This window comes from Leuresthes tenuis, unplaced genomic scaffold (assembly GCF_036924035.1).
Source record: "Leuresthes tenuis unplaced genomic scaffold, fLeuTen1.0.hap1 SCAF_23, whole genome shotgun sequence".
NCBI classification, from domain to species: Eukaryota; Metazoa; Chordata; class Actinopteri; order Atheriniformes; family Atherinopsidae; genus Leuresthes; species Leuresthes tenuis.
This window is the reverse complement of record NW_027325377.1, coordinates 17323012-17343885: the sequence shown is the minus strand read 5'-3', so window position 1 is coordinate 17343885 and position 20874 is coordinate 17323012. Positions and strand designations below refer to the sequence as shown.

Below are 20874 nucleotides of genomic sequence, written 5' to 3'. Positions count from 1 at the left end.
GCAGTGGGTTTAACCACAGTTTCCCTGAAACCACAAAGAAAAATACTAAATGAAAATCATCAAGCAGTGTTTCTCTGTCCATCTCTAGAAGTAATTCCCCCAAGAGAAGAGAGGGGGCGCTCTAACAGATGCGTGCATTTTCCGTTCAACCAATTAATAAAGCGGAATAAACGAAGCCGTGGCATCCTGTCCAATCACAGCCAACGTTGTTTGGAGGTCGTTTATTGACAAGGAGAGAAGGTGACTTCTCGAGTAGGGGAGTAGAACTACGTACAGATTTTTCACTGTAACATCTCAGAATTTACTTTTTTCCAAAAACAAGCCACCATGTCTTCCTTTGGAAGGGTGTTAGGAGTCTTTCGGGCGGGGTCACAGCTGCTTAGGACCCGTCCAGGAAGGATAACTAGCAGAAAGTAAGTCGGCTAGTATCTTAGCTGCTACACTAGCTTTAGCAATTATACTTAAGCACATGAGAAAACGAAAAGCTATGGAGTGTTGGAACTTAAATTACATTATCAAATGTACACTTGCTATGAATTTTATATGGATTGATTTAGTCTAACTTCAACACGCCTTAATGTTTTAGGGCTAGCGGCGGACCGCACATTGAGCCGCAGTACAGACAATACCCGCAGCTGACGAAGAAACAGAATTTCGAGTCCGAGTTAATCAGTGGTGCTATGTGGTTTTGGATCCTTTGGCACTGCTGGCATGATCCAGATGCAGTGTTGGTAAGTAAACGTAGTGTTGAGTCTGTTCCACCGGCAGTTGCGCGAGACAATAACTATCAGTTACGTCATAGAATCTGTTAATGCTACTTGAAAATGTTTTGGGAGAGTATGGGTTTTAAGTGGAGATTCTCTGTTTTATAATTAGACTCTCCATTGTTCAGACGCATGGAAAACTCAAACTATGAAACAAGTGTAGGCAGTATGAGGGAGTCAGATGTATTTTGAAGAGCTCGTGGGTATATTTTCTCCTAAGATTGACCCACATGCAGCAAATCTGATTGGAAAGAGCTTTACTGTGTGTTGATAATGACCCAAAGAAAGCAACCGTGAGATTTTTTTTAACAGTGAAAAGGTGGAATGTTCAGCAGTGGTCGAGCAGTCGTCTGATTTTTCTTGTTTTTCACTTTGAAAACCCATACACTTTTTAAATAACACTTGAGCTCCTGAAAAATAAAATTCTATATGTTTGAGAGCATAGAATTTTTATTTTTTTATTTTTATTTTTATTTTGTATAACTAAAATAACAGTTCTGTCCATGTCCAGATGGCTCCAGACTAACTTTATACATTCAATCACATACCCGCATGTCTTTGGTCTTGATACTAACCCTTTATACAGGGCAAGTAGGTTAGGAGCTTCACTCTTTGCAACTGTGGCGAACCAGAAAAAGACAACAAAAACATCTGCACAACATGTCCAACCAGCAACAACAATACTACACTGATGTAAGCTGTTTGTGGTTCTAAGCCTGCAGAATTTCATCAAAACAACAACGGAATCATAGCACAGAGAACAGTATCGAAGGAATGTTTCCAATGTGTTGAATCTTGGGCAGGAAGATTATTACAGAGTCTATATGGAGTTTTTTCTGTGTGTGGATAGAAGAACTAAACTTAAGATATTATTTGACTGACTTTATTCATACCTCTTCTGTAGGGTCATTTCCCCTGGCCAGATGCCTCTCAATGGACAGATGAGGAGCTTGGCATCCCTCCAGATGATGAAGAATAAGGTGATCTCTTAAATTTGCTTTGCATAAATTAATCCTGGTACATTTACAAGCAGTTTTACTCATGTTACATGTGATTAAAGTGTTAAGCATGTTCTTTTTTTTTTCTTCAAATTTTGATGCATTATTGTTTAATCTCATCTGAAGAAAAAACAATTTTAGAGAAGTAGATTTTGTGCAAATTATAAAAGTGCCTCCAATACATTTAATTATTTCAAAACATTTCCATTGTAGCTTTACAGAGTTAATTTGAGAAATAGTCCTGTCACAGCAGATGTTTTTGATTCACAGTTTGAAAAAGTGACAGAGCATTACATGTTTTCTTTAATCCACTGTTGAAAATCTGTTTTTCTTTTCGCAGATCACCATGAGAGATTCCAACTGTTTGGCAAGTCTTTGTGAAGATCCTCACGATTTTTCAGAAAGTCATTGTTGTACATAGACTAATAAAATTATCTTTAAGTTAAACCCACGTCTTCCTTTAAAATTCTCTCTCACCTTAAATGTATTCAAAATGTATTCATGCAAGCTGCAAAACGGTCTCATTAACAGGAGTCTGTTATTATTACTGTTCCGATTGTGAAGATTCGAGATCGACAAGGCAGGTTTATTATTACATTAGTTTTATTTACACGCAATTCTTTGAAATGCAGAAACAAAAATGCAATGCATTAACAGTGTCACAGTTAGCCAGTGTTTGTATATTTCAAATCATAAGCCATTTAAAACTGGGGAAAACATTGCAGGAACCAACACACAACACAAACGCCAAGAGAGCTGCTTATGAAAGCAAAAAGGGGGATAAATCCTGTGCGGTGAAAACTACAGCTTATAACAAACCCTGCCTGCGGGCCAGCTCGTGTTTTTTTTTTTTTTCATTTCTTCTCTTTTCATAACTTGACATGCAGAGTTCAAAGGTTAAAGTGTAGTGTAAGAAGAAGAGGGAAATAAGTCTGTGATTAACAATTTTTTTCAGGTCGGTTCTTTGTTAGCATTATTCTCACCACCTCGATAATCGCACAGTTACTTGCAGGTCAACCTGAGCAAAGCTTTCCAAAAGTCTCACGCTGTTCAAGAAGTGGTCTTAAAGCTACATGGCAAGCAGCTTATCTGGGTGTCATTTACATGGTTAGAGTCAACTTAATGGGCGTTTCATGAGTAACACTGATGTTGATTTGGGAAGGGGATGATACCCTTTAGCCTAAAGATACAATGACTGACCGATAGAAGCTAAAGCAGAGCACATCCATACAACTTGGAAAAATAATCACAAAATGTGTTGTTTTTTTTGTTTTTTGTTAAACCTATGAAAACAAGCCTCAGCATCTCCAAAGCAGGAGGAGATTCTTAAAAGTCTTGAGTGAGTGCTGAGAGCATCCTGTCTGCATCCATGTGGCGGCTGGTGGTTGATCGGAGGTTTTGTCCATGGCATCATTCCCTGAGAGTGAAGAACTGCGCGTCCGGAGTTAAACACATTTCACATCAGCACTGGAATATATATTAAAACAGAAAAAAAAAAAAAGAAGAAAACTCACTCATCCCATTGAAGTTCCTCATCACTGACTCGTGAACAAATTAACTACTTTGGATCAACCACAGTGGCTCAGAATACTTGTGGGTTTTGTTGTTTTTTTTTTGCTAAATGATAAGCGGCACGAGTTGAGAACGCTCAGGTGTCGATTTTTTTTTTCTTCCTTTTTTTTAAACCTAACCTAGTCTCTACTCAAACATAGCCCAATATCTCTGGCTACAGCAAGAAGAGGAAACCAGAACAGACGAGAATTAACACAGGCTCTACTCAACCTGGAAGGGGTAAAAGATTTGTGACAATAGAAGGTAATAAAAAGGTTTGTAGGTAAACTGCTACTCAACAGAGGATCACATGAACTCTAAAACATCCACATTTACAAAAAAAAAAAGTATGTGTCAAAAGATAAAAACAAAAAAAGAAACCCCCTATAAAAGGAAAAAACTCCCAGAATAGCCGAGGTTTTATGGTCAAAATATAATAAAATCATCACCTCTTTCAATTAATAAATACATCATTCAGAATCCATAAAAAAAACATTTAAAAAGAAAAAAAAAAACAGATAATATGAGAAATAAATTAAACAGGATGCGAGTCATTTCAGAGTCAACGACTCACATTTCCTATTGAAAAATTCACAAAGAGGCAGCACTTTGAGCGACTTCCTTTTAGCTAAAAACGCAACACAGCGCAGACGTGAGAGCAGATTCTGCGGTGCACCCATTCACAACTGAAGGATGCACCCAAGTGCTGCCTCTCACTCTTTCCTTTCTCCTCCAAGTCATTATTGCTGGTGTGATTGAGATAAAAAAAAAAAAAAGAAAAGAAAAAAAAAAAAAGAATGGGGGAAGTCAGGGAGGGAGAAGCATGAGTGGAGAAAAACACAAAACAATAAGCACCATTTGAAATATCAGTTCAACGCTTCCTTTTTTTTTTTGTTTTTTAGCACCGCGTTTCCCCTCTAAGCCCCCAGGGCCACAGAAGCAAGACCCCTGCTGGAGATGCAGCTCGGTTTCGCCGCTCCTCCGCCCCGTTTAGTTTGCAGATGAAAGAAGTGGAGGTTGCAGGAAGGGGTGCGTTCAGCAGAAGAAATATTAGCATGTGTGATGCAGATGATCCTGGAATCAGGAGCAGCTGACAGCTTGCCAATCTCTCGTCTCGCCTTTGTCCATTTGAATGCCCGCAGGAGCTCCGCCCACATTCGACTGGCAACAGGCTCATTCCCGCCGCACCCTGTGGCTCCTTTTCTAATTTGCTCTTAGTGTGCTTGTGGTGAAGTCGTGCACTTGCTTATTTCAAATCCAATACCCTGTCTCCTAAGCATGCACAGTGAGTGCGTTTGACGGAATTTGTTCACTTACGGTCGTCTCCGGGCAGTGTGCCCGCCCCCCCCCAGCCCCTTCCCCATCTTTACAGCACAACAGTGTCCGATAAAACACTTTTCAGCAAAAGCGTCCAAATACACAAATGTTTCCCCCCCAAACTTCTTCAAGTAAACACCCCAAATCCTCACTTCTCCTGTAATGTTTGGAGAGTGTTACACAAAGACACGATTGTGTCTGTTGAGTTTCAGGATCTTCCCCAGTCTTTGCTTGGCTGTGGCCATTCCTTTTTTGGGCCGCTTGCCTAAGTAGAAAAAACAAATATGTAGATATAGATGAAAGTCAATCATGACTTTAAGAATTTAAAAACACAACACATTATGAATATTTTAAAGGTCACATCCACTACAGCTGCCAGTCTTCCTATTAGCAGCCTAATCTCTTAAGATACCTATCAGACAAGCCTAAAAATATGGCATTTTTTGGAAAAATCCAAAATCTGCGAGTATGCAAATATGCTTCCTTTCAAAAGTCCTTCAAAAGCTCTAATGAAATTAACCACGTCCATCTTAATCACAAAACCTCTTACATCTATGTGTTAAACTGAAGACACTGCAGCAGTATTCTGATTTCCAAACCTTTTGTGGCCTGATTGCTGATAGGTGGGGGGTTGGGAGCGTGTCTCTTGGAAGGGTGCAGCGGTGGGGACATTGATGGGTCACAGTACTGGTACTCTGTCTCTGGGCTGGGGAGCCCCTGATTGTCCCATGCCTCGCTGCTGCTGTTGCCCTGGCTGTCGATCGGGCTCTTGCCCCCCTGCAGTCGGTGCTGGTGCTGCGCCGCTTCCTGTGGCGAGCACTGGTTGGACCACCAGGGCTCCTGGGGCGACGCTGCCTTCTCTGGCTTGGAGGGGCACAGCAGACCAGCCATCGTCAGCATCCCCTGAATGGCCTCTTCTGTGCTGGGTGAGGTAGGACGTTCTCTGCAAGAGCCAGAAAAGACAACCACTCACCCCCTTAATACATATTTTATAAAGCTGCCCTGATGGGACCACTTTCATCATCTTTGCATGCATCTCTTACCGTTTGAGTGGTTTGTGTTTGTGCCTGAGTTTTTGACCAGACTGGTCCAGCTCTATGGTGTGCCCTGAGCCTGTCTGCTGAGATGAGCCCCTCTCCTCCTCTTCCTCCTCCGAACTCTCCGAGTCCTCGTCAGAAGAGGATGACGAAGATGATGCTTTACTCTAGATTGACAGAAATATTCAAAACGAATGCATCAGTACACGCAGCACAAATAATAAATCATCCTTTCTCCAAATATTACAGCTCGGCTTGGTCCTATACTGTTTAAATGTGATTATTATTCTGTCTCAACTTCACACAGTTGGAGAAAGTATTAATAGAATAAATCAATATTTGAATGAGTGAAAGGCATAATCAAACTCGCGATGAACAAATTATTTAACTTGCATTCAACTTCAGTAGCAGCACTGACTCACAGGCCCATCTTTAAGGAGTTGTAATCACAACTTTAGAGTATGGTTTCATTCAACCCAGTGATAACTGATGGCGTTCTATTTAAATCATATGGAAATCCTGCTCATCATTTACCTCTGTGGAAGAATCGCTGTCTGACTCCATGTCCGACGCACTGGAGTTTCCTGAGACTTCTTCCCTGAGTTCAATCTTCACCCTCTCCAGACCCCCTTCAACACAGAGGAACACATCATCAACTAAAGACCTTTCCAATAATCGGGGGCGTCATTATAACCCAAGTCACTTCAGACTTACTGAGGAGCGTTGATTTCTCAACCGTGCTGTGCTGCTCTTCACTGTCCTCCGTCCTCTCCGACTTTATGTCCACATAACTCTTTGGTGGGCTGTGGCCAACAGGTGACCGTTCCCCCTCCGTCTTTACCGGGCTGCTGCCCAGCCGCCTCAAATCTCTACACAGGAAAATATAAAAGGCGTAAGAAAAAGATTTGCATCACCATCATACTGCATCTCTTAAAAAAGTGTGAACAGAAGTCTAACTAAACTAAGGTCATATCTTATGTAGATAAATGCTTTAGTTTGATCACTTTTCATGTTATTTTCCTGTGGTAAAACACTGCTGTGCTTTACGTAAAAAGAGGCTCAACTCACCTAATTATTCTTCCATTGACCAGCATGAGTCGTAGGTGGTTGTCCTCCAAGGACTCTGCTGCAGCTGCTGCAGCTGCTGCAGATGCTGTTGACACTTTGTTGAGCTTCCCATGAACCTTGGCACAAAACGCCGGATCCTGGTGGTACAGGATCAGAGTCAGTCATTAAATCAAAGTTTTCGTCCACATGCACATACAAAGACAGCAGCTACACCGCTGGAATGATAAGTCTATAAACGCTGCACTTCCAGTCGACAGTAAGCCAGTAAATGCTGACTAAACAGTATCTCCATTTAAACATATACTTCTTGTTTGCTCCTTGATGCTCACCTCCTCCAGAGGTCCCACCTCCAGCCTCTTCAGCACCTCCCTGGTGTGCTGCTCCAAGATGTCCAGGTTGGAGGGCAGCTTGGGTTCCTGCCGCTGCTGCTCCCTCAGCCGCCTGGCGGCCCGTCTCGCCCGCCGCGCCTGGCACAGCCTCTCCAATGCGGAGCGAGTGGCCGGGCAGCTATTAATTCCAGATGGTATTCCACATCCCTGAGATTTCACTGGCTTGCTACCACTCCCCGGTTCCTCCTGTACAGAAAATGTAAGGATCAAGATATGAAGCTAAAGACAGAAACCAACAGCTGGGTCTCATGACATAACATGTGAAGCTGTAGTTCGTTTGAATATGAGGGAAGAGTTGTGTCTAATATTGCAAATAAAAAATGAAAACTATTTCTTGACAAACCAGCTGCAGTCACTTGTAGTTAAAGCCAGTACCTGCACAAGCTGTCAACTTTTCCCACAGTTGAATAAAGTTTAAACTAAAAATGGCTCGCTACAGATTCCTTCCTTTACTCCAAGTCACTCCTTACCTCCAGGCAGCGGATTTCCTTGGTCAGCTCTTTAATAAGATGGTTGGGTCTGATATGGTCTGGTACCTCACTGGTGGGCTCAGTCACCTGCAAAGCCACAACAGAGCAAAGGTGAACGAGAGCTCTATCTGCTGCTGACCTATCTCCACCGGATGAGGACAAATGGTGACGAAGTCTACTGGGAACAACTCTCACCTCTCTTTTCAACCACGTCCTTAGAGCGCCGATTAAAGCCTTGACTCCATCAACTATGTAGGTTGGTGGTGGACAGCTGTCTTCACGTAGCTCTGAGAGAAGAAAAGAATAAACAATAGTTAGCCATGGTTGAAGCCAGTCAATGAAAAACAGGGAAATGCTACAAAACATTTTAAAAAAAGCATTTAATTGTGCCCTCTTATCCCATTATTTCATCATATTCAGTGTTGGGAGTTCTTATATCTGTTACATTCTCACCTTTTAGCATTTCCAGGAGGTTCTTGGCCACATACCAGCAGATGGCCTCAAAATAGGGAAACTTAAAGAGATCTGGGGTTTTCAGACGGCGCTCCATTTCGTAACACCTTCAGTGAAAAACCAAAAGCATGAAATACGAAATGGTTTGATGATTCGAAAACAGAAAAGAAATCCTGAAATCAATTCTGTTGGATAGAATCAGAGACATACGACTGAGCCGTTTACCTGAGCTGCATGCCAATATTGAGGTTGTGAAGGAAATTCCCTCCAAATGCCATGCAATCCTGAGAGGTGAGAACGGCATGGATCCAGCCTGCAGAGGGCAGCAGAGCACAGAGGTTTACTCAACCTGGTTCACTAACCTACAACAGTAAAATCTCTAAAGCAGTACAGCAAAGTCCCAACTAAAAAAAATACCTTCAAGTAAAACTGCTCTGCATGAGTAGATTTTAGACTTTGTACATTTATAGGGAAATGTAAAAATCGACATACACAAAAGATTAACATTTTCTTACAAAAACAAACTTGTTATCCTCCCACTGTTGGTCTTAGGGGAGATAAGGCTGTCTTTTAAAATAATGGAACCCAGCACAGAAAAACAAGACTCCTGATAGAAGACATAGTGAGAGAAAGCAGAGTTTTGGGGGGTGGGGGGTAAGGCTGATGGACAAGCCTGATATGCTCTGGATGACTGACCTGCTGTGCTCTCTGACCCCCACTTAATTCCCACCTCTCTACACCCTTTCTGCCAGAAAGCACCCTTTCACAATGCTGCTTGAGCCTGCTGAGAAAGCATGGCTGGGAGACTGATTGAAGATGTCCAGCGGTTGACGGGCTGAAATGAGCTTTGTCTGTCTGGGAGTGGTTGGAGGCAAAGGAATTCTATCAGCTTAAGAAGTCCATTGAGAAACTGATGGATGAAGAATCCCAAGACTGGACACATTAGCTACACTTGACTGAACGAGGAGCATGTAATATTCGGTTAGCGATGTGACGCAGAAACATCTTTTTACCATTTTAACACAACTTCTCGTCAACTACAATACTGTTGACCTTTAAACAAACGTAAAGTTGTAATTAGGAAAAGACTTCAAGTTACATGAGAGCTGTGTTTCTCCTCATTTCCCCCCCCCATTCTAATTATGTTCATTACAATGCGTTCGAGTTGTTTTTCAGGAAGGAATTCCCTCTTATTTTTCTCTGGTAATAATAGAGGACCTCCAAGAAGCCTGTATTTTCCTAGCAGCAGCTACTGGAAGCATGATTATTTTAACTTCTGAAGGCATCTTAAAAAAAACAAAAACACGTCAGCAAAGTTCGTGCAAAACAGTTAGTCAGACACCAGCTACAGTTACATAACATTAGCAACACAAGTAGCTGCATGTCTGCGCATGTGGAATTTATTGTGCTCGGACACCACAACCCATCATCCAGAGCTCATTGGGAGCTACTACACTCAATTTGTTTGGTTTGGTTGTAATTAGCTCTGTATGAGTTTTCCCTAGTTAGCTGCTGAAGAGAAAAGAACAAGTCTAAGGATAGCCTGTGGGATTTTAACATTAACACCATTCTGAGATCATCTGCATCGGCCGATAATTTCATGAGTCGTTAAAAACAGTTCAGACATGTGCAAGAGGGGAGTTGACCTGTTAGCTGAAGAAAGTCTGAAACAGATATGAAAACTTTCAAGATGTTCTGCAGCAGGTCAGTTCATTTTGCATGCTTGTCATATTATGTGCACTTTGTTACCTTAATCAATAAAAAGGGCATGACAGTGATCCAACAGCTTGTGCCCTCAAACTGTTTTCACACATGCTTTAAGGATGTTAACAAGAGGGGCTACATCAGATCAACATCGGTATCAGATGGACCAAACTTCCTTCAGTTTATCCTGTCAGCTTCTGTATATAGTCCAGAAACTGTCTGAATGAGTCCATGTGTAAACGGAGCAGGTAATGTCCGGAGATGTCACTTTGAGGCCGTGTGCATGCTGATAAAAGTTGGCTTCATCATGTTTTTTGTTTGCCTGAATGTTACTTTCCACTCTGTCATTGAACAGAAATATCTAGCATTGATATCAGTGCAAAAACAGCATTTTATTCCCATCACTAGCACCCTTCTGAGGCTACATAGTTTTACATCATAGCATGCCTTTTGTACACAAAAAAAAGGAGCGGCCACTTCAAAGTACACATCTGACGTTCAATATTCGGAGAAAACAGACCTGTAGGGATGAGCAGGGTGGTTCCTTGGGGTACAACACACTTGTAGCACTTATCCACTTTCTCCCCAAAGAACACTTCACTCTGATTGGGCGAGGAGCTCCATGCCTCATATAGTGCAAGGTTGGTGGGAGTGGGCTTGATCAAGTAGAAGATCTTCTCACCCTGTAAACCAGACAAAAAGGTGTTGAAGGTGAGTGTTGCTCCACTTCTAAGTGTGGCAGTTGTGATGATGCTGCTCACATAAAGAGCCGCCGACCCTGCCTCCAATCGGATATTAATGTCAGGTACAGTTTGGAAATGTGAGAGGGTGAGATTATCACTATAACGCTGCAGTGCTGCCCTGAGAGATGCTGGTGATGAAATGTGACGTGAGATACAGGGTGACCTTTCAGGAAGTGTTAGCCAATGAGCCAGAAACTCACTGCGCTTGATTGTGATCAAGTGTCAGGCGAGCGTAATCGTGTATAAAACAGTTAATCAAATCCTTGTCAGGTTTTGTGAGACATTTTCCTGGTTTCATTTCTTTTTAAACGCACAAACTTACCCAGAGAACATGATACCAGACAGAAGTGCCTCCGAAGTCTATGTGGAAATCTGTGTAGCTGTCTTTAACCCCCATAAGGCAGTACTTTTGGACAAAGGGCTTGGGGAAGAATGAGTCGTCCGGCCAGTAGTTTTCTACCCAGGACATCTTCCGAGCCACGTCAGGAACCTCTACCAGTTCCGCCATCCTACGGGTGGCAGAGTCAGTGAGGCGGAGTCAGAGTGAGTCAGAGTCAAGTGAAGCTTCACAGAGCTTATGAGGTTACAGTGCACAGTAATTACCAACAGCATTGTTGTCACATTTTGAAAAACCACTTCAGCATCCCACATTTAGATTCCACACAAGCGTGCAAATCACACAACAAGTCTCTCCAAGATACACAAGCGTCAGCTTGACATCTGAAATGTATCGACCCCTCAAATCCACTTGCAATTCTTCCCCACTGCATTAAAAACTGAAAATGATGTGAAATTAGTCTGAATTAGCTTATTGATTTGCCAACAGAGTGGATAAACTGCAGCATTTCTTACTTGGTGTCAGAGAACTCCAGGCTGATGAGGTTGAGGACCTTGGGTCGATGTGGCTTGGTGAAATACTTGATAAACTCGCTGAGCTTCATCTTGCTGTCCGCCTGCCGCGCCACATCTATCACGTCGATAACTTTGTCACCACCTAGAAGTGAAGTACTCTTTAGTTTGTGCAACATTCAAAGAGAAGTTCTGCATCGACTGTGTCTTGAATGAAAAAAACAAAACAAAAAAACAACCCATTAATTGGCTGCTGAGTGGGCGAGGGGTTCAAAGGGGTCAGCAGCTTGCTGGCATCTCCCTGTGCTTTTAGAGATCAAGCCCTGAGGGAAACTGGCATCAATATGGCAATGTGGGGAGGGGTTACAGGGGATGCAAGTGAGACAATCTGTCAATCTGTCCAGACCACCAGTCTCTGCGGAGGGAGTGGGCGGAGGTGAGGCGGCTGCTGCATTTACTGCCAATACGCGCGTGGGAGATCTCCAGCATATAGAGAAATAGCCGTATAGATGTGAGAAAAACAGTGAACAGTGGCTGCATGTATGTTTACCCATATGAGACAGAAAAAAAGAAAAAAAGAAACCGAAACAGAGGCTTATTTAAAACAGTTGGGACGCCACAAATCACACTCGAGTGACACATGGGGCCGGAAGCAAGACCGAGGTGCAGTGTGTGTGTGTGTGTGTGTGTGTGTATAACAAGACAGCTGGTTGTTGTATTTTCCCCACACCCCTCCCACACACCTTTTTTTTTCAATTTTTTTTTTATTACCCCTCTGCATTTCTCACACACAAACATACACGTGCACACACAAACACACATCTGAAGGCCCAGCTGGACAGGGTCTGATGACAGAGAACAGCTGGAGTAAAAGCAGTCTGTCGCACAGTGAGACAAAGCTGCCGGGACACTCCAAAACGCAAAGCTCAAACACCAGCTCCACAACCCCGACACCAAAACAAAAACCTTTTAGAAATGTCCACAATCTGCTGCCTGACTAAGCCAACTCAAAAGCTCTCCAGCTTCATGGCGTCCTATCATAAGCCCAGTGATAGATGACCGTACCGAGCCCATTTATTAAGGTGAATATTAGCAACAGACAGTTACTGTGCAATAAAAATCTACACTTGTCTAATATTACGATCTGTGCCCAGAGAAAATCCAACATTTCCACAGGTGAGATGCATATATCAGTCATATGTTAAGCGTGCTGCAGGCAAATTCAGAGATTAGCAAACAGAGGACACATTGGATTTAAGTGTTGGTTTTGCATTGTACAAACATTTGACCAGTCCCAAGCAAAAAGAAGCCACCCGGCAGTTTGTAAAATTAACTTTAAAAGATGCAAATCCCCTCTGCAGTGCAGGCAATAAAGCATCACTTATCATACATATCAATACTGCAATTACACAATGCTGTACTGAAGTGTCACGATTGCCATGACTTAAAGCAATGTTCAGCGATGCCTTTACAGAACCTCCTTCATGGGACTTTCACAACACTGGGATCACTCTTTGACCACACACCAAGTCTCCTGCACCAATACTTAGATACCCTTGCTAGCAGCAGAAGATAGCATTAACTCCAGTTGTCCCATTGTCATTACTGTAAGAAATGCAACCAGACACTCAGTCCCTGGTCATAACACCTGTGCCTTGGATTAATGCTCAGTAGGGCATGGGAGTAAGAGATAAAAATGAGGAAGGGAGTCTGTAATCTGAATTTAATGATAAAAAACACCAGTGGGCTCGGTAATGGGCTTGTAACAGGAGCTGGGAAGTTGCAGGCTGTTTCAGTAAAGAGAGCATAGTGGTCATAGAAAGGGCAGTGAAAACTTAGCCCTCACTCATTTAGAACTCATTCAGCCATCGCCCAATGCCTGATAAGTAGGTTAAAACCCCATGAACCTGGAATATGTTCATATTGACACACAGATGGTGCCTGCTCAGCAATGACCACTTAGCTGGCTGGTGTTGGGTTGTTTCATTAGCTTTTAAGCAGACTAAGACTACTGTGCACTCAGCGTCCACATTATTCCCAGAGGATAAACACTAATGTATTGTTGTAAACTTGATACAGATGACGACAACTGTTTTTCACCCCCGATTCAAGTCTGTTTATCATCAAGCATCCTTACCCACATACTGCACCACGTCTTTGACGGAGAAAGTAGGAGGGGGTAGTTTCAAGCCCAGGCCCTCCATCTCGGTGATTGCTAATGGGTAGTTGAAGCCATGTCTCTCCAAGAACCTGGTGGTCACCTGCTCACCTTTCATCCGTATGATAATCTCCTCTGCACTGCAAACCACATAGCAAAATTGGGAAATACGTTAAGCCATCTGCATCTCGGGTTTAGTTTTATATACTTTACCACTGCGGGTCTACCTGGCGAAGGTCCTGTTCTGGAGCTCCTTGACAAACACTGTGGTGCCCGCTTGCACCGGTTTCGATCCGTCGTCTGACTCTGTGTAATCATGCCTGTGCCAATTGTTGCGCTTTTTCACTGAAACACAAAACAGAGATGTTTCAAATTTCATATGGTCACTGCACACTTGAAGCACACTTTCCCAGAGAAAAAAAAAAAAAGTGGTCAATTATGCAGATTACGGTCACTTTTCACAAGGACCATAATTCACTACTTAACCCCTGTGCCAGGAGACAGGGGGGCTTGTCCAATCAAATTGGAGGGTTTACAACACCATTCAATTAGCCTGTTAATGTCTGCCCTGGGGGCTCTTGAAGGTTAAACCACCCCCCAAACCTCTTCGAAAAAAAACAGGGCAGTTTTCTCCCTCTGGAGCAGTCCAACATATAGACACTGAGGTGGTAGCCAGTAAAGACAGACCAAATACAGCTGTAAGTAACATCAGGACTGAGGAAAGGAGACTGATAGGAGACAATAGCAAAGGAAACCTGCAATCATTAGGAGCATTACTCACTCAGGGAGGGTCCGTGTTTGACATCACAGTTGGGACAGTGGTAAACATCAATATCCACAGCATGATGCTCCTCTACCTGTACACAGCTGAAGAGGGACAGAGTTAGAACAGCTGGCCAGCAGTTAAACACCAACACCAAGGGGATGTGCGATACCAGTAAGAGATGCAGAGAACCCGGAATAACAGCAGTTATTTACATCAAATCCAATTACTGCATTGTGAGTGCATTCACATAACATTATCAGCTGCACCAAAGCTTTTTAGTGAAAACATCCTGGGCAGAAGTCCTGATAAAATGGGAGTGAACCATATTTCTGTTCTAACTGGAACAAAGTTTGCAAATGAGAAAATAAAAAGTAAAAATAAACTAAGATAATCTGGTTAAAATAAAATAATCACAGCTGAAATATTGTCAAATGTTGTGTGTTGCAGGTTTAAAATAAAAAGAAATGAACAATGTGAAGAAAATGATCTTTTCCACTTTTTTAAACAGATGTTCAACAAGCAGTCTACGTATATTTAGGAATCTAAAGCACACCAATGGTTCATTCTCTTTATATAATTAAGAACATGTTCGCAAGCACACACAAAAAAAACCAAAACGTGCGATCGACTCAGAACCACAACCAGAGAAAACAAATCAGGCAGATTAACACTAATACTACTGATGAATCAGCAATCGTGCCACCCACAAAGCTATCCCTGATTGTCCTGCAGCAGCCAAAACCACATGCACAAGCATTCCTCTGTTGCATACCAGAGACCCATTCCAGAGCAGCATGGGCTGAACAGCAACTGAGTTTGGATTGTGGACAACTTAGGCAACATGTGAGGACGCCACTGCTTCTCACACAACTGCAGCCAATTCAACTAATTAAGAAACAAACCACAAAGCACCACAGCATCGTGGGGCCAGCCCAGTTATTACACAAAGAATCCATAATATAACTGTAAGCACAGATATTTTAAACCTTACCCTTTCCAAGCTAAAATCACTTGCATTCCTTACTAGTAGTACTAGTGGTGATTGGGTTAAAGTCAGCTGCTGGCAACAGGATAATAAAAAGTGGTGTTTTTGCTGGTATGACCTCCATTTTTAAAAAGGCCAATGCCTGCAGGAGTGAAGCTGACCGCAGCTTGCCATCAGCTTTGATCTGCAAGGAATTACAGGAAACAGTGAAGGAAATAAAAACCAAGGGCCATTAACTCATCAGGAAGTGGTGGGCTTGTGTGAATGCTGGGCCAACTCACTTTGCTGCACTAACAGGATGCATCAACTGCATCAACAGTAGCTCCCCTTCACATAAAAGCTGTTATGCTGTTAGCTGCACCGCAAAGTGGCAACGTAAAGTAGACCTGCACGAAGACACCTGCCATTGTTTTGTACTGAGATCGGGTGAAAGGGCCATATCATGTATTTAGCTGCAATGACAATTCCGAGAGGCCAACTAAACAAAACATGTAATTAGCAGATTTACAGAGTAATTGTTTGGCCATAAAGAAGTCCAGTTTATGTCAGACGTATCCATTTCACAAGCTACTTTTTTTGCCCCCAAACATTCATAGAAAAGGAAAGGCCAAAAGAAGCCCTCCTGCACGTGAGTGAGCGGATGACAAACAATAACACTGTGCAGTGCTTGGCTGTAATACCAGGCCTTGCTCATGTGTAAGGAATCTTTGTTCAAACATGTGGCTGTTTGCAGGGGGAAAGCATGACTCACAGCTCTCTGCCACCTGGTTTGCTGAGAAGTGCGATGGAAGCGAGTGCTCAGCCGAGGTCACCCTCTTGTCCTCATCTCATTTGGTACTTTCCTTTATGCAATACCACAGTGGGAAATAAGGCCACTGTGCCACAAATGTCGGCCTGACTCAGCGTTTGTGTCACCTGTAATGACTCTTATCCAGCAAGACACCCAAGCTTTAGAACTAAGTTGAGCTGGGACAAAGAGAGTGTGTGTCTGTGTGTTGTTGGGGGGGGGTGTCCACTCAGCTACAAGACAGACAGCCAAGTATTTCCTGTTGGTGAGTGTGGAAGCAGATCTTCAACCTGTAAGAGCCTTGTTTACATGGACGGCTATCAGTGCCAGGATTAAATGACACAACTAGCTATAAATCATTGAAACACTAAATGAAGTCGAGTTATCGTGTGTTCGAGACAAATTTGCACAATGTACAGCCAGTGTGTCCAATATAGATACAAAACCACACCATGTCTTATCCCGACTGCTGTTTTGCTCTCTGATGGCAGCACAGCAGATTACCAAGCCAAACATCCCTTCCTGAATCAGACGAGATGTGTGTACTTGGCTAAACCCCTGGCCATCAACAGCCCCTCTCCCTCCACTTCCTCTCATCAAGGGCCTCCTTCCTGTGTGACTGAGAGGGCTTATTCATTAGTTCATGCACTGTGAGAGGTTCATTGTCCTCAGTGATCAGTGCAGAAACACAAAGGCTGGAGGCGGGCGTCACCATTATTTTAAGCTCTAAATAACCGCTCTGCATGGGGCGGTGACACGCCTACATTAGGGAACTGGCAGATCCCTAATGGATGGGTGGCAGAGGTAGAGATAGAGGGGATATGAGGGCAGTTAAACACACCTGGCTATCTTTATCTACCCCAGAGGAGCACCTGACTCCTCCAGTCCTCTTGCACTCAGAGCATGCTTACATAAATAGAACAATAAGAGCCACTAAGGCCTGAAAGATAGATAAGGATCTGTCAATTTGGCCTGACTGGTTGAATAATTTTCGCTAGCTAGCCATGAAAGCAACATAACCTCCCTGCAGTGGTTACAGCTTGACAGAGACAGTGGGCCTCTCTGTAGTCAGCTGGTGAACAACAAAAGAGGATCACTTTGTTGTTTATAGGGCGTCAGGGAGCCGTGGGGAGTTTTAACAACTTAATTGTTTCTGGAGCGGGTTTAGCTGCCTTGAGGCTTCGAGTGCAGCAGCTCTGTTTTCACACATGTCTTCAACATGGCTGTCCCCCAGTGCCCCAGTAAAACCCACAAAGTCATCAGTCTTGTGACTGTCTGCTCTGAAATATATCAGCCCACAAACTCAGACTGAACTCACCTAAAGACTGAGCGGCTTGTGCATAAAATCCTCTCTCTGTGTGTGCCGATGTGTGATTTATAGAGAATTGTCAATTTACAAGGGGATTATTTTACTGAACATAAAATAGCCAAAGAAGTTAACTGTAAAATCTCTCAGTGATTCTCAACAGTCTGTTTAATAATCTAGCTAGTTTGCCATTAAGATGGATTTTATAGAACATGGAGCATTATATCTAAACCAACTTTAAATTCTTCTACAGAGTTAAGTCATCAGTCTCACAATTCAAACTGACTGTTAATCAATACATGGGCTCTCGACCCCTAATCAGCATTGATCAAGGCAGAGGTAACTGTTTCCCTGCCCCCGGGAGACAGCCTTGCTAATGAATGTAAACACAACTCTTAACAAGAACTCTGAGACTGCTCTTTAGTTTGGTCAATTAACTTATCAGACGTCTGTGATCTAAAACATCTCTATCATGGACAACACCGGCACAAGAAAAAAAAAAAAAGGATCATCCATCCATCGACTTAACGTAAACACTAAGAAAGCATTTTGTAGAGGCCATCAATCTCTCTTTAGTGTGCTCACACTCTGTGCGACAGTGACGGATCACGCATTGAACTTGGCTTGCTGGAGCTCCCATCAATCACTTCTCATGTCCCATCATGCACCACTGGTCTATCATCACCCCCACTGTCCATACCTAAATCAGACAATGGGACAGACTGGAGTGCCTGACATCATCACTGTGATCCGACTTGACCTACTGAGGATTTGCAGCGCTTGCACGGCCCCAGTGTGGATGTAACTTGGCATCCAAGAAACACTGGAAATAATCCATTCAGACAGACAGGCAGGCAGGCATTGCAGTTAGTTGAGGGTCTAGATGGTAAACAGAGTTCAAATTAACATTCGCAGTCTTAACCATGCGGTCTAATGGTGGGTTTTACTGCTTCGTGGAGCCCTTCAGGGCAATGTTACAAAACCTGACAGCCAGAACACCCCAAACGGGAGAACAAAATAAACCAAAGGGGTCAAAAGGTGAGTAACTGGATAGCAGAGAGTGAAAAACATTTCTTCTACAAAAAATTATTTCCGTTTCTCTGTGACTTGTCTAGTGTTTTACCCCCCCAATCAATTGGAGACAAAACAATGACAAATGAGGCTTGTCAATACACTGCTTATTAATATCCAATATATATATATATATATTTTACAACAAGAATTACAAATGTTGCAACCCCCAGACTGCGTTTCAGATCAGTGTCTGTAAAACCATTTTGGTCCCTGAGAGGAAGAGTATTGTTGGTACAGTGATTAAAATAGGAGGGGGGGTAGAAACAAGAAGAGCCTATCGAGTCAAATACACACTTTCTGCTCCACAATTACCTCACTGTTCACTGGTGAACACTGATAAACCACAGAGTTCTGATAGTCACCACCTCACAGTCCTGGGCTGTATTGTGCTCTGAGATTCTGAGAGATACAAAGTGATGGAAAACAGGACACTCTCCAGAAAGTGAGGCAGCAAGACAAAAGTCTCCCACACAAACACAAACTCAGCCAGTGCACTGACAAACAGGCATCAGGAGGTTGAGTTCCTCTCCTTTCCACTCCATCTGCGTGCCATCACTCACAGCCAGAGAATATCCCTTTCCTTCTGGCCAGCCTCGTGGGAAAGAGACTGAAAATGTGGCTGTTTTGGGGGGTTCACTGTGTGTTTCTGCTTATTAGTCATCAGTGAGAGAAGCTCCAACGTTCGTCCGCTCGTTCGTTCGTTTTCTTGCTGGCACATGACACGCAGCTAGTCTTTTCTGGCTCCGATACGCCACAAATCCTGGCTGCCAAGATTTTTGGCAGTAGGCTTAATGTGGTTACGCAATGGCTTCCGTCATTTCGACATGAGCAGAAACAGATTATTGTATTCATAAACAGTTGCCGGGGAGATACACCCACGCAGGTTGAATCAATGGATTGTCAAGGTCAGCTTTGGGGCCAGAAAGATAAAAAGTGATCATTTAACAAAGTCAAATGTCTCACGCTATGTATAATGCATTTTCACGATCCCCATGGGCAAAATTATCTAGCTACACAGCCTCCAGAGCTACTTCTGAAGACTGTCTAAGAGAGTTAACCTGATCTTCTTATTCAAAGTACACAGCACAGTTAACTAGGTCACCCGGCCACGCTAAATCTTTACAGGATGGCCTTGATTTAAAAGTTCCCGGTGTTCGTCACAATGACAGACGTGCACATATGACTAGAGTGAGACATTTCGGGAAGTAAGTGTGAAGACACGCCACATGGTTACGTTACACAATAAATTCCAGTTATGGTTTCAACAGCCAAGGCCCACACCTATAATGAATCATAAAAGCATATCTGTCAACAACAGCCAACTAAGAAATCAGTTATGAGGATGTGAAATCAACAAAAGAGAAAGTAGGACAAAAAGTCCTCAAGTGATCTCTGGACATGTGGCTGCCTGGTACCTTTAAATAGTCCTCCTGTCAACCACTAGGGGTCCCATTGCCATGTGCCTCCTTTGCTTGAAAGAGGGATTTAAATTTCTCAAGCTGTCAATCAAAAGCCTCACCATGACAAGCACAAGTTCTCCACCACTCGCGTTCCAATAAAGTAACAAAAGTTGAAATAATATCGATTTTTAAAAAAGCAACAAAAGTTACAAACGCAACAATGAATCTTATTGAATTCAAATAAACTAAAGAGACAACTATCCCAAAAAAAGAAGAAAAGGAAAAAACAAAACAAAACACGGATTGTGGCCAAATGCACCAGTTATATATGAAATGCAGCTTATGTAATTGAGTTCAAAGAACAACGCAAACGTAAGTTGCGTTAACTCTTACCTTGAATAACCTGACCTGGTGAAATAGATTGCAAGCTTGGACTCACACTGACAAACAGGCGACTTTTATACCTGGCTCTTAATCCAATAGATCATTATTAGGACGGGTAAACATGCGAGCTTTCTATATCGCGAAGACCCAACTAAGCTTTTGATCTCTCGGGCTGACTGACACAGCTCTGCCTCCCTAAGAGATCCGCATATGAGTAGCTCTATAAAACTATTTACTATTTGAGTCAGTACCGGCAACTACCAGCTCATTTCAAAAGACCAACTATAAGTTCTGTATTTTAAGCTAACCGGCGGAGCAATGTACTAAATTTCAGACGAATTATAAGAAATAGAAACCCCACTTTCGCCCGTTAAGTCGTGTCAATAGACGGTTTAAAACCCCCGTCTCCCACCGCTAGCGTTAGCAGGCTAACTTAGCTACCAGTCACCAACGCTCACAGAATCGTCGCTTTTCTATTATAAACAACCGGTGTTCATCGCCTTCCCTTCAGTACATCTGTTTAGGACATTCTAACCTACATACCTGCCATGAAACCAGTCTTTACAGATGTCGCACTCGATCATAAACCGGCTCACATCGTAGGGCTGCCGGCAGACACAGTACAGCGGGGCCGCCGCCATCTTCCTACTGTCCCCAAACAACGCAGGAAT

At 43.0% G+C, this 20874-nt stretch overlaps 2 protein-coding genes across 2 annotated transcripts; one reads left to right on the top strand and one right to left on the bottom strand.

The window, feature by feature from the left end:
• The first annotated feature begins 204 nt into the window (after positions 1 to 204).
• ndufb2 (NADH:ubiquinone oxidoreductase subunit B2) lies at positions 205 to 2209 on the top strand. Its single transcript, XM_072377069.1, has 4 exons — positions 205 to 413; positions 587 to 731; positions 1669 to 1744; positions 2103 to 2209. The coding sequence occupies exons 1-3, from the start codon at positions 328 to 330 to the stop codon at positions 1741 to 1743; spliced, it is 306 nt and encodes a 101-aa protein (XP_072233170.1). The 5' UTR covers positions 205 to 327; the 3' UTR covers position 1744; positions 2103 to 2209.
• A 138-nt stretch (positions 2210 to 2347) lies between these two features.
• kdm7aa (lysine (K)-specific demethylase 7Aa) lies at positions 2348 to 20868 on the bottom strand. The gene is made up of 18 exons (XM_072377068.1): positions 20747 to 20868; positions 14283 to 14368; positions 13729 to 13846; positions 13481 to 13641; positions 11347 to 11488; positions 10817 to 11003; positions 10272 to 10434; positions 8273 to 8360; positions 8048 to 8154; positions 7790 to 7881; positions 7595 to 7681; positions 7065 to 7310; positions 6736 to 6872; positions 6382 to 6536; positions 6202 to 6296; positions 5674 to 5834; positions 5230 to 5573; positions 2348 to 4895 (listed from the first exon to the last, which is right to left on the bottom strand). The coding sequence occupies exons 1-18, from the start codon at positions 20842 to 20844 to the stop codon at positions 4807 to 4809; spliced, it is 2556 nt and encodes an 851-aa protein (XP_072233169.1). The 5' UTR covers positions 20845 to 20868; the 3' UTR covers positions 2348 to 4806.
• Positions 20869 to 20874: the final 6 nt, after the last annotated feature.

What these genes read in the sequence shown, in the direction of transcription:
- ndufb2 (XM_072377069.1), top strand. Translation starts at nt 328, where the DNA reads ATGTCTTCCTTTGGAAGGGTGTTAGGAGTCTTTCGGGCGGGGTCACAG. An exon ending in GGAAGGATAACTAGCAGAAA is followed by an intron (nt 414 to 586) that starts GTAAGTCGGCTA and finishes TTAATGTTTTAG; the next exon opens with GGCTAGCGGCGGACCGCACA. An exon ending in ATGATCCAGATGCAGTGTTG is followed by an intron (nt 732 to 1,668) that starts GTAAGTAAACGT and finishes CCTCTTCTGTAG; the next exon opens with GGTCATTTCCCCTGGCCAGA.
- kdm7aa (XM_072377068.1), bottom strand. Translation starts at nt 20,844, where the DNA reads ATGGCGGCGGCCCCGCTGTACTGTGTCTGCCGGCAGCCCTACGATGTG. An exon ending in CACCCTGCTCATCCCTACAG is followed by an intron (nt 8,361 to 10,271) that starts GTCTGTTTTCTC and finishes TGCCCTCTGCAG; the next exon opens with GCTGGATCCATGCCGTTCTC. An exon ending in AGGTGGGACCTCTGGAGGAG is followed by an intron (nt 6,873 to 7,064) that starts GTGAGCATCAAG and finishes CTGTACCACCAG; the next exon opens with GATCCGGCGTTTTGTGCCAA.